This window comes from Athene cunicularia (assembly GCF_003259725.1).
Source record: "Athene cunicularia isolate RWA chromosome 5 unlocalized genomic scaffold, athCun1 chr5_part1, whole genome shotgun sequence".
NCBI classification, from domain to species: Eukaryota; Metazoa; Chordata; class Aves; order Strigiformes; family Strigidae; genus Athene; species Athene cunicularia.
The window spans coordinates 6182047-6198568 of NW_020799101.1; the positions used below are offsets into that span (position 1 = coordinate 6182047).

Sequence of the window (16522 nt, forward strand, 5' to 3'; positions counted from 1 at the left end):
ATAGAGGTTTCTATATGTCTCTCTACATATGGCTGTACAAACATATATATATAAAATATATATATGAAGAGAGAAATAATTTTGAATGTGATGGAGACCAATAAGCATATCATGTTTATGGAGATATCAGTCACTAAACACTTTTTTTTTAAAGAGAAAATTTCATTGATGAGCTTTTGAGAAAAATAGTTACTGATATTTTACATTTTGGAAAATAATATAAATATTACAGATGTTATCTGAGCCTGTTCTATTGGCGGACACAAGAAAAAAATGCAGACTCACTAGAAATTGTTTTTCATGACTAAGTCTTAAGAAGATGCAAGCATGTATTTTCTGGTCTATTTCCACAGAGAACATTACTACAAACTTTGCAAATTAATCAAATATCTACCTGGTTTATTCTTTCCTTTTTGTACTGGATTGTAGAGTGAATGTGTTCTAGCTCTTCTTTCCCAGCAACTTTTCTTTTCAGGCTGAACTGGACTCTGTATGGCTCGGAATATTGGAGAATCTTGAGTGCATCTTCATATTTGATATTATCAAAAAATATTGTAGCACTTAGAAGCTGATCACCTGCAAGTGGAATCAGACATAATTTTGTTTGTCTTTTCTGACATTTGTTTCAAATTCTGTTGAATTAATGGCCACCAAAAAAAAAATCACATCCTATTTATTCTATTTATTTAAAATATGAAATTATGTTCACATAATAGAATCACAAAATAGTTAAGGCTGGAAAGGACCTCAGAAGATTATCTACTCCAGTCGCCCTGCTCAGGGAAGGGTCATCTGCAGCTGGTTGCTCTGGTCTGTGTGCAGTCAGGTTTTGAAGATTTCTAAGGATGGCGACTCCACAACCTCTCTGCAAAACCTGTTTCAGTGTCTGACCACCCTGTCAGTAACAAAGTTTTTCTTACATTTCTCAGTATTTAGACTTTGGACTTTTGTTCTTGTTTAAATCATTATTTATTGTATTTTTGTGGCATACTATTTTGTGAAAGAATCAAAGGCAGCTTCTTCATGAATGTTATGAGCTGGGGTTTTTTTCATTTTGGTTGTGTACATACTACTTACTTGTTCACTGTTCCAGTGAAAATTACACTTTTTTTTTTTTCAAGGTATACAAAAAATCACATTTTATTATTGTTTAAGATAATGATCTCTGAAATTAGTATGAGAAGGTTAAGCTGACACATAACATTGGTTGGTTTGGGATCTACTGTTTCTATTACCTAAAGGGATGACTGATCACCTAGGTATCTGTACACACACACAGCTACATACCTGATTATTTTAAGATATAACATCCCCCCCACCCCCAACAAACCAAAACAGAAAATTAGACCGTACCTTCTTTCAGACTAAATATTTTTGAAGCAGGAGATTCCTTAAGTACTTTTTTAATAAATATTCCTTCATTTCCTCCACCCATCACACTAAACCCACTAGCACCAGCTTCCACGTCTGTTTTCAGGGTCACTTCCATTGTTTCCTAGATACAGAAAAAGGTGTGAATTTATAATTTTTATTCATTTGTATCAAAGTGTTCTACATTATTCTACTATAAAAAATTGAGTCTCCTCAGGTATATTTTCAGTAGCTCAGGAAAGATTATCTAAAATAGTGAATGTACCTATTCAGTGTGGGTTTGATTCTGCTAAAAATTAGAATTAAGCACATGTGTTAGGGTTATGCTGGATCGGGACCATAGGGAAAATAGTTTATAATTCTAAAACACGAAGCATATGGAATCTTTTAGGGCTGAAAGATTGTATCTTCTGTGAGGATGTTAAGCACCTGAATTAGAGTTAATGGGCCAGAAAAGTCAGACTAAGAGCTAATGCTGTACTGTACTCAAACGAGATAAAGCAAAACAGAATTATGGAAGGACCCCAAATAGGACAAGTGTTCATGCCTGTGCCACAGCTAGGCAACTTGTGAATTTCCTAGTCGAAACAAGTCTAAAGTGATTCCTTGCCCATTTGTCCTTCCCTCTGCCCACCCATCCATGTCTGTGTGTTGTAATAGACTTTACTATTTTGCAAGCCACATGCCTAAAACTAGAGTGGCTTTAGACTGACCTGTGGTCGACTCTGTTTTGATTTGTCTGTAGAATATTTTTTGTTTTCTTCTTGAAGCTGAAAAATAATTTGCAATTATTTAGTGTTCAGAAGTCATGCTGTTGTAAAGTATAACAGAAGTCCTACATCAGTTAAATCCCTGGTTTAGTCTGAGAACTGAGGCTGACTTTAATGGCAACAGAGCAAAATTGGGATCTGTGAGTGCAATGTACAATATGAATGATTGAACTGTATTATTCCCAGTAGTAAATTAAATGCCAGGGCTTCCCTGCATTGCACAAAAATTTGCATGAAATGAACACCCGAGACCAATTTTATTACGACATTAGGAGGTTTTCTGTGTGTTACCTATGTAGCACATTTCTCATGCTTTCATCTTTGTGAACATACATTTTTTTCATTTATTTGACTTCAGAATGAATTTCAAACTTTTGCCTACTTGTCTTAACATGACTGTACTTATTAAATCTTTAGCCTTGAATATCCAAGAACTAGAGGTAGTTTTGAAATATATATTAGTTAAATTCAAGCCAGTTAAATATTCTAATAGGAAAAGCATTGTGATTTCTTAACACTGTCTGCCCTAGGTCCTTTAAGGAATGAAGTCAAATGCATTTTTTGCCAAGAAACAAGAACATGGCCAACAACAAGTTCCCTGCAGTATAAAACCATCAATGAACCCAGCCCTGATTTTGGTGGGGGCAGGAAGACAATATGGCTGCAGTAATGTCCTGTTACATGGCACATGACTCTTAGATACTTGTAGGAGCTAAAGCATCTCAAATCAACTTGGTAAAGCCATGCCTGCATGAAAACTCAGTGTCTTGCCTTTAAATATTCTTCTTCTATGGAATATTCATAAACTGGAGAGGATCCTTGTGGCCTTGGACGGATGTCTTCTACTGCTACTTCATTAACCTGTGAAAAAGAAACGAGTGGTGGGAAAGGAACAGCCACCATTAAAATGACACCTTTTTTTAGGAGTTTTTACACTTAGTCATAGTCTCCTTCTGTGTACAAATCTTTCATTAGTAATCGTGGATGTAGAATAATCAATAACTCTTTCCTAAGGTCAAGAACAAATACAATTCTCATTTATAGATGTTACTCAAGAAGACAAGCAACAGACTCCTGAGAGACAAAACCAATGGTATGCTGATTTTGGTTTTCTTTACATATTGTATTCATCTGTGGGCTGAACAGACTGTAAATACTGAGACATCAACTAGTAACAAATGAAAAAGGCAATAAAAATTCCCTCCCCTGCTTTATTTGCACACCTAACCTTTGCATCCTGCGGCTTCAAACTTTATTGCCCTCTATAACCAAGAAAACCATGGAAGAGTCCCAGCAGGAATTTCTGCTGACAAGCAATTGGCATGATTCCTTCTGGAGTCAAACAACAGGGAACCTAAAACAGCTACAGCTTTAAAGGAAAGTTACGGTAGGCCATGTCATCGTTCGCTAAGTCTTGGTATTAAACTTATGTTGGTGAATCATGGCAAAGAACAGATCATTTTATATTGAAGCTCCATTCTGACTTTTGAGCTGGCAGGAGAATCCCAAGCAGAAATACAATATCTTTAATAGGAAAAAAAAAAAAAATCACCAGTAATATCCAGATATAAACAAAATATTTCAGATCCCTTTTTAACCCAACCCCCCATCCCCCCAAAAATCCCAGCTCTAAAAAATACTCACAGAATCTTCGTCTTCTGCATCTGCATCAGCATCAGCATCTCCTGGAGGCTCGGCTGGTCTTAGCTGCTGTCCAGAACCTGAAAGCAGCATACAGGTTGTTGGGGTCTGCGGGCGCCACACAGGGCACAGAGCAGCCGGCTTGCAAGCCAGGAGCCCTCCGGAGCAGCACACCCAGGGGACATGCATGGGCTGGCTGTAGAAAGGCCCGCTTTCATTTAGATCCCTTATCTCAGATCTCATCAGGCCAATCTTTCCAATGATGCCAGAAATATTTGTATTCAGAAATGTAAAGGCTTTTGTGAAGGAAAAAATCCTCAGATGGAGAAAGTGTAAAACTAGAAGCTGTCCAGATTTTTTAATTTTTTTTAATGACCAAGGAGGACTCAAGGTGTGTATTGGGCAGAACTGGCAAGGTTTTGGCAGAGGTGTGGCTGTGGGGTGGTCTCTGTGGGAGGAGGACATGGACCACCCTGAGCCAAATGCAGTCGCTTGCAGACAACTCCACCTGCAATGCTGAATCCATCAGAGGAGTTTCTGCACATCTGTGAATGTGTTTCAAAAAGAAAAATAAATGCTGAGAGAAAGAGACAACACCGCTAGAGGAGGAGGAGAAAAACAGAGAAGACCACACCAGAGCAGGAGGAGAGAGGAGAGATGGCAGAGTAGGAGAAATGCTGGAGCAAAATAGGACCTCAAGTAGTGGCTGGAGAAAGAAAAGCTGCCTGAGCGAGGGCAGAGAGGAGGAGGCTCAACTCTGATGGGTTGGCAGGTAGTGGAGGAAGCAACCCTGTTGCAACTGAGCATGGAGCAAAGAATGAGAAAAGAAAACCAGCCGCTATCTGCTGACCCCTGTCTCCCGCACCAGCCCTCACCTCCCTAAGTAGCCCACAGTGAGGAGATAGGAGACCAGAAAGAGGGGAGGAGAAGTGTATGGAGGGGAGCTTTTTCCCTAAGAGGTTTTATTTTTTTAAAATATCAGAAAAAGTAATGAAAAGTTCATTAACTGGCAATATGTTAAATTGATTGAAATTCCCCATCTTGAAACTTCCTTGCCACTGACAGAGATCATAAGACAAAAGCTGGAGGGTAAACATCATGAAGCTTTGGTAGTAATAAAGCCTCTGCTTTCTTGTTTTTTGTTGGTTTTTTTTTTTTTTAAAGTATTGAGGACAGAAAGAGGTGAGATGAAGGAGATGAGTTTTTTTGAAAGTATGATTCTGTTGCCCTTAAATTGGGCACTAAAGAATGAAAAAACATTAAAAGATCATAATTTTCAGAGATGCAGGCTTAGCCAGTAGGACAGTGTGACTGAACGACACATTCCCTGATGCACAGGCTATTCTAATTCATGCACAAGTCCTTGTCCTGATAACTATGGCTCTTTCCTGTCTCCATGCTCCATTTTTTCCAAGCCATCAGTCTGTCTAGCTCTCTTACACCCAGTTCTGCAACTGCCATTAGCATACATAATTTTGGCTCTCCGAAACAGATCCTCTGGCTTTAAAATGTGCTCAAACACTAGAGAAGACCATCACAAGCAGAACTATGCAACTCATTCATTGCCTATTTTAAATGAAGAATCCTTGGGCTGGAACACAACATGTCTGGATGTGGATATTACATGCTGTATGTGCAGACAAGCTGGCACAGCTCATGCATGTATGCAATCACTCTAGCATACACAAGTCGCCAAGCTTTTGTTAAAATGGCTCTGATTTTGCTAGACTTTCTTCACAGTTTTCTGGTCGCTTACATTTATTTTCTCCTTGAATTTTTTAAAGATGAAATTATCTAGTACAGGCAGGGTTTTGAAAGAGTGATGCCACGTGGTCAGCGATGGACCTCTTTGTTAAGACAAATGGAAATAGTGTGCTTCCAGTGGGAATATTCAATGTCAGTCTATGGGCCAAGTTTCCAAACTTGATAGAAGGCATCCTCGTTAGCCATATGTACATCATCTTAATCAGCTCTCCTGTGGTATTTTAGCTCCAGAGAACTAGGATCAACTCAGAAAACATCAGGGCTGCCACACCATGCCTCCTTTAGCCTTCACAGGACTAGTCCTGACGCCTACAATGGGCAACTCTAGAAAATGGTCTTAATGCGGACCCTATTTCAGATTAAAGACCTTCATAAATTGGATTGATTTTTTTTTTTCTAGCAGTTGAAATTTTCAGAAGTTCCAGAAAATTGGAAAATGAGCATAACCTTACTAAAAAAAATTGGATGTGGATTTACGAACCTGATTTGAGGCATTTCTGCTTGAAAATTCTGGAATCCATTCATGAAGCTCTTCACCACATGTATTTTAATAAGCATCATATGAGGGAAAGAGCTGCAGGACTGAGGCTTGATTGTTTAATTTGCTTAGTGCTTTTAAACATTCAGGTGCCAAGAAGGAATTTTATGGCTGTTACTAAAATTCCAAGAAATAGTAAGGACGTAGCCTTGTAGCATTGCTGTATTTTTCACTTGGGAGAATCCCACCCAGAAACACTGAAGTCCAGTAGAATGACTTAAGAGAATGTTGCTTGGACTGCCTGCGCGTTTGCTCTTCAGCACTTCAAGACTAATTACACCACTGATCCCTGGTGGCTGCCAATAATTTTACTACTGCAAAAGAAAAGGGAAAGAATTCTTGAGCTGGTTCACTGCTGTTTCTCTTGTTTTACTGTGGTGTAACTTCAGTGACATTATAGCTGTCTAGAACTGGAGCAATGCAAGTATGGGGAGCTCTGTTCTCTAGACTTGAACGGTCCTGTATAGTTTGTACCACTGATTTTTCACTAGCCAGCGGCACATTCTTCTTTGAGTCTAGGGTACTGCCTCTATCCTACAGGTTCTAAAAGAGGTGAAGCTTTTAACCAGATGTTTTGAACAAAAGATTCTTAGAATGATTAGGTAACCAGCACCTTCAAAATCTTCCTGTTGTTAAGACTGGGCTACTCATAAAATCCAGGAGAATTAGATCACTTCCCTCAGTGAGACCTGAACATTTATTTCCCATCAGGATGCCATTTTAAAGCAACAGATGACACTGACAATCCTTGTTCAGTGTGGATGTAGAGAGATAGACCTGGCATGGATGACACTTCATCTGGGCCTGGACCAGAAAAGAAGTCTCTTATTTATCACCAGCCGTTGATCAAGCAAAGCTTGTGTATGAGGCGCAAGGGTGGCTTTGCATACTTGGCCAAGTATTGGCAGGTTATTACTTGACCTTGCTAGAGGGGCTGTGGGTCAAGGTTTGCCAAAATATCACCAGAAGAATTCCCTGCTGTTAAAAGGAAAACCTGTCAGCATAAAAGGCTTCTTTCACCCACCTTATGATGGGTTGGAAGGGACAGAATCCTCCTGTGAAAGCCCTTAGCAAACTGTTACCTCTCCGAAATGGTGGTAGTAGGACTCTTTTCTACAAAATGGAGCAACAGATTACTGTCCCCAGGGCTAATAGAGATGTGGCTGAGATTTCATGGAGGGTCATCAGCTAACGACATTCCCCACCAAAGCTTCAAACCAGTCTTTCATCCACCCGGATTTCACCAAACTCTGCCCCTCTACCATAGCTAACTCATGTAATAAAAGGCTTCTTGTGCCCCTGATCCCTACTGTAGACTAAGATTTGCTTCAGATTTTTTCTTGATTCAGAATACTTTAAAAACAGATCTATAAAAGAGGGGAATTACAGCACATCAATGAATTCCATTTTCAGCAAAGCTGTCTTTCTCTGTATAAAAGACTGTTCCAATAAACTACAATTTATATGCATGTCATTCTCATGCCCCAAATAGTAGTGATGCCAACATTTTATAGGTTTTAACTTTTTTTATGAACCCTGGACAATAAATGCTTTGTTCAAAATGTTTTCATAAACAAGATGGAATTTACATCAGTGACTACTTCTAATAGTCACTGAACTGACTTCAGAACAAGGGAATTTTTTGAAAGTAGGCAGTAGGAGTTATATAGGCTGGAACATTTTCATTTCATATGACTGAAAAGTGTATTTGCTTTTTTAAACGCAATTTGAAAAAAAAAAAAAAATTCTCGCAACCCAGCTGGACTGTTCTGGGTAAAACCACAAAAACATAAAACCAGGTTATTTTTTTGGTATTCACATTCAGTGAGTAACAGACTCCAAAAACACATTTGGGACATTATAATCCATTTCAAGTATGACAGTGTCATTGAATTCAAGTGTATTGTACAAACTGAAGAGAAGCCTAGCTTTAGTTGGGACACTGGCATACAAAATTTTCTTTCCCCCCTCACAGCTTGTTCTCCCTCTCTTGCAGGTATCGCAATTACTGGGATTCCTTTTCTTCCCTCAGAGCTCTCACGGCCGCCTGAGCAGTGCTGCTGCAAAGCCCTGCAGTCCCTTCTGATTCACTTCTTATATTTGAAATAGGGAATATTTAGAATAGTTGGAATGTTTAAAATCATGGGTCCCAGTTCAGGAAAGCACTTGATAACAGGAACACTATGCACATGCTTGGCATTCATTTTGGCCTTTCAAGAGCACTTTTTCAGATAGGTGAGTTCACCTGACTTTAGTTTACCAAGAGAAATTTTTCACTTTGGAGTTATGAGCAAAAAGGCAACAATTAAACCAGTACTTTTTCTTTGGCAACCTCACTGCTTCAGTTTCCGTGTCTGCTTCTTTTTTATACTCATCCCAATTTGCTGTCTCTATTATTTTGATGAGTCATTAAGTTAATGCACCTTGCAGTGGGTTCTTTGGGTTTCCTAGGATATCCCAGAAGACTAGAGACTGATGAATAAATGTAGATCAACCAGCTAATTAAAATGTCACTTCAGCTAGGCACTGTCATCAAGCATCCATTTTTGGTTTGGTTTCCTTAAAGTCTACCATGACTGAAAAATGGCCTAAATCAGATTTTTTTTTAAAGAAGCCCTCACAGACAATGTTACAATGACAGCAAAAGGACCACCTTTTCCATCTCAGCCACCTTTTTCTGGATACAAACATGAACTTTTGGCACTTCAAAGAACTATTTTCACCACTTTCCAAAATCAACTGTGCTAAAGATCTCTGAATCCACAAGCAGATCTTTGTGTTCTGCTGATTGCATCAACTGGCTTGATGAGACAGAATTTGCCAGTCCCTGTGCTAAAAATGTTGTGCAAATGATATGTACAAAAATAGTTACTCAGTATCAGCAGCAGCCTGAAATCTTTCACTATTTCTCTTTGTTTCCCCCTGAGTTTTTTTCCTCAGCTTGAATTACAAATGGTAGTGACCTAATGCTACGTTAAAGAGGGCTAAAAGCCTACACATACTTAATGCCTCAAGGCCTGTTGTTAAAAAAGAAACAAACCACGGCAGATCAGTTGTCCAAAACAATTGTCTGGAGGCTACACAGCAAAGAGCATCTGCTCTAAAACTGCACCTTGGGTTCCGCTGTGAATTTCCTTAAGTGTAAATGCCAAGGTTAAGCGTAAAGACCGCGAACAAGAACAGCTAGGAACACACGAGCAGCAGGGCTGCTCGGCGCGAGGGGCTTGGCCGTGGCAGTTCAGAGAAATCATCCCCACCACCCAAATCCTCGTGGGAAGTTTGGTGGAGGACTCATGTCGTTACAAGCAAGCAATGCTAGAAGAAAACCATCCTGCAAGCATCAGCTGGCAAAGATAAGAATCTGAAAGTGTCTGCAAATAGTAGACTTCTATGCATGCACTGTGTTCCTTGAGGAAGCTGCCGTGAGGTCTAAAGTACAGGTCGTGGCACAGGCTCTTTCACAGTCTGTGTAGGCTTGACCATGAGCTCCATCAGGCCCATGGCACTCCCAATAGCAGCTCCAACTATGCTGGGGGAAACCATCAGCAAAAAAAAAAAAAAAAAAAAATTCAAGAGGTTTATGTTCTACAGAGATTTCTTAGCACATTCCAGAGACCTGGATTCATTCCATTGTCCTGCAAGATCCCACGGACTGAGTTACAACAACTGCTGGGCAGGGCTGTGGGGCATGGCAGGACCGCAGCAGGAATGCCGTGGCTGTCACTCTATCCGAGCAGGATACGTGGCAGTGGGGAGATGCGGGTGCAATGTCACGGAGGAGCCTGCCTCTCCCAGCCCTCCATCGCAGGAATGTAGTGTTACTTCACTTGAACCATTGCCAGCGAGACAGCGGGGGCACCCCGTAGCTCCACCTAGACGAACCAGCTTGTCAGCTCTGAAATGAACCATTGCCACAGTGGAAAAAGCAGCCGTTCTGCCTCAGAAAAAGTGATAAAACGAGGAATAGCACCACCCCTTTAGTGTTTTCCCCCTGCCCTGTGCTGGGAGTCAGACCCTCCCCACCAAGCCCTGAAATTCTAGTCTCCCTGAGTGTTTCTGTGGGATGAAGACAAAGGACTAGTCTGTGGAATGAAGATAAAGATTTTGCTGCTGAAGGGGTTTAACAGGCCTTATTATCTGCAGGATACTATCAGAACCAGCTAGGCCTGTGTTTAAGCTAGACTCCCGCCTTTGTTTTGCATTGGGTTTGGTAATGCCCCCTGGCTGCACTCTGTCACTGGGCTGCATACTTGTGCTGTGATGAATGTAACTCAGACTTTGGAGCCAAAAGCAGGGGCTTGTAGCACAGCAGAGCTCAAGGAGCAGCTACTCCCAAATAACCAATGTGTGAATAGTTTCCTTCCATTCAAGGCATGAACAAGATGTTTTGATTTAATGCCTTGGTATGTTAAGCTGCCCTTGTCGGCAGTTAGAGTACTTCATTAAAAGCCTTCAAATCATCTAATCTCAAAACCTCCCCAAACCAGAAAATATATGTAAGTTACAATTATCAGTCTCCTCGCCTGGCTGGAGACCTGTTCATTAAGTTAGCTCCTACTTTTATCAAAAGGAACAGTACTCTGCTCTGTAAAGTACATCGCAGTAGAGAAAAGCCTAGGGAACCCAGGATTCTTACAGACCGTACTGATCCCTGTAGTTTTACAGAGCATTTTCTACAGGTTGACTAATATCAGGGAAGATGTGGAAGAGCACTGGCAACTAAGAACAGATATAAACACTACCATAAAAAGACAAACTAACAGTCCCCAGATGAAGAGGAGAGTGAATGGCTTTCCCATGAGTGTGTGTTTATCGATAAAGCTCTGCCCACAGATTTAAAACTATTAAAAGCATGCCTGCTCGCACTTCACAATAGAAGCAAAACCTTTAGTCAGAAAGGAGCTCTTTACACTTATAGCGGCCCATCTTTCCTCTGACGGTAGAGATAAACTTCATAGAAACCATAGGACATTTCAGAGCATGAGAATAAATCACTCTGGTGGGGCTCTGCACAGACCTGCTCATCCTGAGTCGTATTTATACATGAAAAGCACAGAGGACTTAAAAAATATTATTATTATTATTATTATTATTATTATTATTATTATTATTATTATTATTATTATTATTATTATTATTATTATTATTATTATTATTATTATTATTATTTTAAAAATTGTCACACTGAAATTTCCCAGATCCTGGGTTAATGAGTTTCATTCAGCTTTTTAGTTACTTGGCCATATAGGAAATATAATTTGGCCAGATTCACATAACTATTCTGGTACAAGAATTAAATATCTACTAAAGTATTTTATTAGTCCAGTATTTCACCTGTTGCTGAAAAACAATAATGTTTCACAGGAGTGACAAAGTGTTTGAAAATAAGCTCTCAGCCAAAGTTTGTTGCAAGAAGATGATTAGAACAATGTCCAAAAGAGATGGCAAAAGCAGGCAGCAGTGGTTGCTAGCTGAATTTGTCTCCCTTGGTCCTTTCCTCCTTTCACTAGCTAAAGTACAGCTGCGGGTGGCGGGGTGAAGGCGGCAGCTGGAGAAATGTTCATGGCAGCCACCAGACGACCAGAGGTTCAGTTCTGTTTCCCCCACCCAACTGGCTCTGTCTCACTACAAGTTCTGCATTATTTCTGTAGTTTTAGTCCAACAATTGCCTGTAAGGTGGGTGTAATTTTTCCTCTCTCTCAAGTTTTACCTGACAGAAGCGGTTTTCCATGTGTGTTTTACTTTCCTGCGTGAATTTCCATGGCGTTCTGGGGTACAACTATTGTGATGATGGTGTGATATTAGGACCCTCTCTGATTTTATCAATCATGATTTTTCCAGGATTGCAGGGCCTCTATTCTCACAAAGTCAGTAAGGGAAAGGTATATCACTTTTTAGCATTCGTTGTTATGTATGTCCTAGCTCCTGGACTGAACCAAAATTGCTTACCATCCTTTTGGATGGGGCAAACGCAAATTAGAGAGTCATAGCCAAATAAAGCAATAAAGTCTGGTCTAATCCACTGTGATCCTCAACAGTTTTATCTCCCAGGACTCTCGACAATTTTATCTCTTGGGATATACTGCTTTTACTTGCGATTGAGTCTCTAGCAGTGCTGTAAATAGTTGCACGGATACCCATCTAAAATCTCCCAGGGTGTCACTGCCCATCTGGATGGTCTGGATTTTAAGAAGGGCTTCAGGGGCATGTTGCAAGTGAAGTGCTCTCACTTGCTTACAGCTTCAGAAACCCGAGTAGCAACTACTCTGCAGTTATTCAGTTATCCCACATATTGATCAGGCATGTTGCAGCTTTTTTTTTTTTTTTTCCCTCTGAAAGAAATCCCTTCACCTATATAACAAACTAGTCTTGGAAAGTGAATGCAAATCTGCCTTCCTCTCCGAGTGAGGGGCAGCTGATACCTACTCTCCTCCCTGTTAGATAGCTGTGAACTCAGCCCTCATCATGACTTGCCTAGAGGTGGAGGCAGGTGGGTGCCTATTGCAGATAAGGCCCATAAAGCTCACAAAAATTAACTTTCCCACATTCCTTCTCCTTGCTGATTCACCCTCCTAGGAATCCAAGCTTCTCTCAGAGCAGATTGCCTGTTCCACTGCCAAAGCACAGCCCTGCTCAAATTTAGAAATGAATCAAATGAATACATCTATTAAAAAATGATCATTCTGCCCATGTAGGCTTGACTGGCAGCCCTGGAGACTCAGTTTCTTTGGCTGCAGAGTCAGTATTGCTCGAGAAGCAGTGGCCATCACCCCTAGCTGTCTCTTAAGGGAGCCCAGGACTGACCCAGAGAGGTGGCAAGGGAAGCCAACTACTCTTTGTCCTCTCTCTGGCACACTGAAGGAGGATACTAATTCTTGGTGCCTTTAGCAGAGAACACATTTGTCCCCCAAGAATAGGTCTTAAGATAAGAGTAGATGATCTACTAACATTATGCAAAAAGCCCAAAGCAACTGATACAGGCTTTATATAAATGGCACTTACCACTCCAAATTAGACTTTTCAGCCCAAACTGCTCTTCAAAACCACTGCTTAAAAATATCCTAATCAGAATCAATGCACAGTAAAAATTTTTGTATTTATATATAAAAAAGCAACATATACACACACATATATATATATATAGAGAGAGAGAGAGAGAGAGTTAACATTAAAGACCCTTATGGTCTAGGAAGTCTTTTATTTCTCTTTACTCCACTGATAAAATTCAGTGCAAAGAAGTGCCCAGATGCAGCAATATTAATGGAGTGATGTTACTTTGGCTGTCTCTCTGGTATGCTGGGCATAGCCCCTCTCAAAAAAGGAATGTAACAAAAACCTTGTAGTTTTTCCACAACCTTTTATGGGGGCTTTATATAAATATTTGCCCTTGGAAACAGGTTTTCAGTTTGAGAGAAACTTGTTTGGATGTAAATCACCATAGAAGAAAATATTTTTTAAGCTTTCAAATTCCTTAATGTATATGTAACACAAGGGATATGGGATAAAGGTGACAGAAAATTATTATGGGAAAATATTTTACATCAAAGATAAAGTTAGCAGTTCCCTCACTTTGTTAAGATAAAAATCTTTTCTGTCAATAAACAGTGATGGTAGCAAAATAGTCTTTGGCACAGCTCACTTTCTCTTGTTTTTCTGTGCTGCAGGAGAGTCCCTTTAAAATTACAGACAATTTCTGGATGCAGACTGTGGGTTTACAAAAGCATAAAAGCTCATTTGCAGATAAATTAATCCACTGAGTCAGATAAATAAATTAATTAGTATAGGTCTGTTTACATCAATGTAATTAAAACCTGAATAAATGGAGTATAAACTTGGTTTTCAGACCAAAAAAGATCAGATTTCAAAAGAATTTAACAGGTGACATACCAAATTCTTTTCAAAACTGTTGTCTCTGTATTTCAGTTCACTGGTTTTCACGTCTTTTTTGAATTTATTTTCCTAGCAGATGTATACCTTACCCCAGCATTTTCTAAACTTGCCATTTGATAACTGCCTTTTACAAATTAAATCTGTGAACTTTACTGATTGAAATCAGAAATAATTAGATATGTTAGACTGAAAAGCATTGGAATTTTAATTGTGTGGTAAGTTACAGAAGGAAGAACTGAAGATGACAAACTTTCTTTGCATTATATTTTTAAAAAAAAAAAAAAAAAAAAATTTTAATCTTTGTGTGTGGTTTTTAAATGATTCCATGCTCATTTTCTCTCTTTGCGCCTTCTAGCCAGTGCCAAGGCACCCAAAAATAACAAACCAGCATGCTTGTCTAATAGATTAGAGGAAAACACAGTTTAGTTAAGGAAATGGATTTCAGTTTTATGTTTCACAGAGGCTAATATAAACAATATGGAGAAAACATTTCTTTAAAGACTCATTACTGCAGCTCTGTATTTCTCTTTGATTAAAGACTCAAATAGCGAGAAAGTAACTACACTGCAGTTCATCCATGTAGTAACTAGTGAATGAATTGAGATGGGTGGAGTTGTTTGAAAGGACTAAGAGGACTCTTTATTGGATCTGATTATCAACCCTAAGGCTGATTCATAACATTTCCAAACATTCAGAACCTCTCTGTAATAAGAAAATAACGATATCTTCTTTATCATAATGGTCTGTTCACACACAGGTTATTTTTTTTTTAACTCAGTTAAAACAGGATGCATTCTTTTTGAAGGCACATGGTAACATTTTTCTCAATGAATAGCTGTGCTAGATTCAGACTAATGTATAAGGGAGAGTAAATTACATTTTGCCCTTTAGCTAGATCAAGTGCTCTGTTGAGATCAGCAGCCTTGTACCAACACAAAGCTAGGATAGAGAAAAGGAAGACCCCGTGTCTTCAGTTACAGTCTTTGAGATCTACTGCAAGTAAGTGGATCTGATTCTTCCCTCAGGTAGCTTCTTCAGAGTCATTTAAATCTGTGCAGCAAGAGGACAACCCAGTGGCTTGACCCTACTTTGAACAATGATAATTACCACCTTGATTTGTGGAGCTGTGGAGGGTTTGAGTGCAAGAGGACAGAACGGGAGGCACCTGGAGATGCCCCTCAGTCCATCTGTAGGTTATTCTCCACACCCTTGTACAGACTGTTTTAAAACCAATGATCCTTTACACGCTCTTGCACCCTGCCTCATCCAGTGGCCCCAACGAGGACTCTGCTTTCTGTCTGTGAGCTGCAGTTCATCACGTGCAGCAGAGACACTATTGCTCTCTCCTAAGGAAGGTGTGTTTGCATTCCTTGCCCCACCAGCATACACAGATTACAGTCAATAAAGCCTGAAAAGGAGAATGATTGCTACCATGAAATTATCCTGTTGGCTGTTTACAAGGTGGAATAATTTTCACTTTAGACAATGAACAAAAACCTCCACCACCATCTCACTGTGACGTTTCTAAGTACTGAAGTCCCCAAGTCCTTCATGAACTGAGATGTCAATAACATTTTAGCAATGACTGAGATATTTGCTTTATATAGTGCTGCTGGGGTCAGTTTTGACAGCATTCGGCAACTACACTGAGAGCAGAATTTGTTTTTTCTTCATTGCAAATACTTTGAACATTACCTCATCACACTTTGAACACTCTTATGGGGAAGATCTGTCCCCATTTGACCAAAGGGGTATAAAGGAAACAGAAAAGCACTGGGCTGATCTTTGAAGAAGACAAGCAGCCAGAGCTCTCCCATTTTCAGAGAAATCAAATGTTTGACAATTTTCAATGCAGGGCTTTATGCAACTGGGCACAGATGGGAAAAGGGCAAAGACAAACCACACATAGCCCAGTCCTACTTCAGGAGCTGCTAACTGAAAACCAGGTCCTTTTACACTTCTACAGCAGATAAATCTACCATAGTAAGATTATCATCTTGAAAGGTTTTGAAAAGACACCAGGGCCAGGATCTCAAGTGCGTAGGATCCAGAACCAGCAACACTAAACAAAGTGCAGTGAACAAGGCCAGGGCTAAAAAGTAGGATTTGTTGGGACATGTTCTTCTGCTCATGGGTTTGGTTAGGGAAAAGAAGTCTTTGTTTTTGGAACACAGCTTGCCAATGCTTGGTGCTAGACCTTCTTCTTGATCCCTGGGCTTTGAAGGCCCATTCTCAGAGGGCCTCTGCATACAAACTACATGTTGCTGCAGGATTATCCTCTGCAGCCGGAACCACTGGCCCTGTTAAAAACTTCCAGACTGGTAGGTACAAGAAGGATCTGAAGGTTTTGTTACTCCTAGGGCTTGGACACGTGTGGATATTACTTACGCGTTACTCTGCACGCCTTTGCAGCAGTGAAGGTCACAAACACTTCACAGTTATATGTCTGAAGAGAGGGGTCTGAAAATGTATCTGAACAATTTCTAGGGAAGTTTAAGCTCTCCTTTCTGAGCAATGGCAGCTCAGGGATACTGGAAAACACATTTTT

General features: G+C 39.9%; 1 protein-coding gene across 1 annotated transcript in view; it reads right to left on the minus strand.

Annotated features, from left to right (window-relative positions):
* AHNAK2 (AHNAK nucleoprotein 2) overlaps positions 1-16522 on the minus strand; it is a 46005-nt gene that overhangs the window by 16287 nt on the left and 13196 nt on the right. Inside the window, exons 2-6 of the mRNA XM_026849211.1 lie at positions 3786-3862; positions 2913-3002; positions 2085-2141; positions 1354-1495; positions 395-576 (exon numbers count right to left, since the gene is read on the minus strand). Of these exons, the coding sequence (XP_026705012.1) occupies positions 395-576; positions 1354-1489 (318 nt within the window). The 5' untranslated portion in view covers positions 1490-1495; positions 2085-2141; positions 2913-3002; positions 3786-3862. The remainder of the gene's footprint in view (positions 1-394; positions 577-1353; positions 1496-2084; positions 2142-2912; positions 3003-3785; positions 3863-16522) is intronic.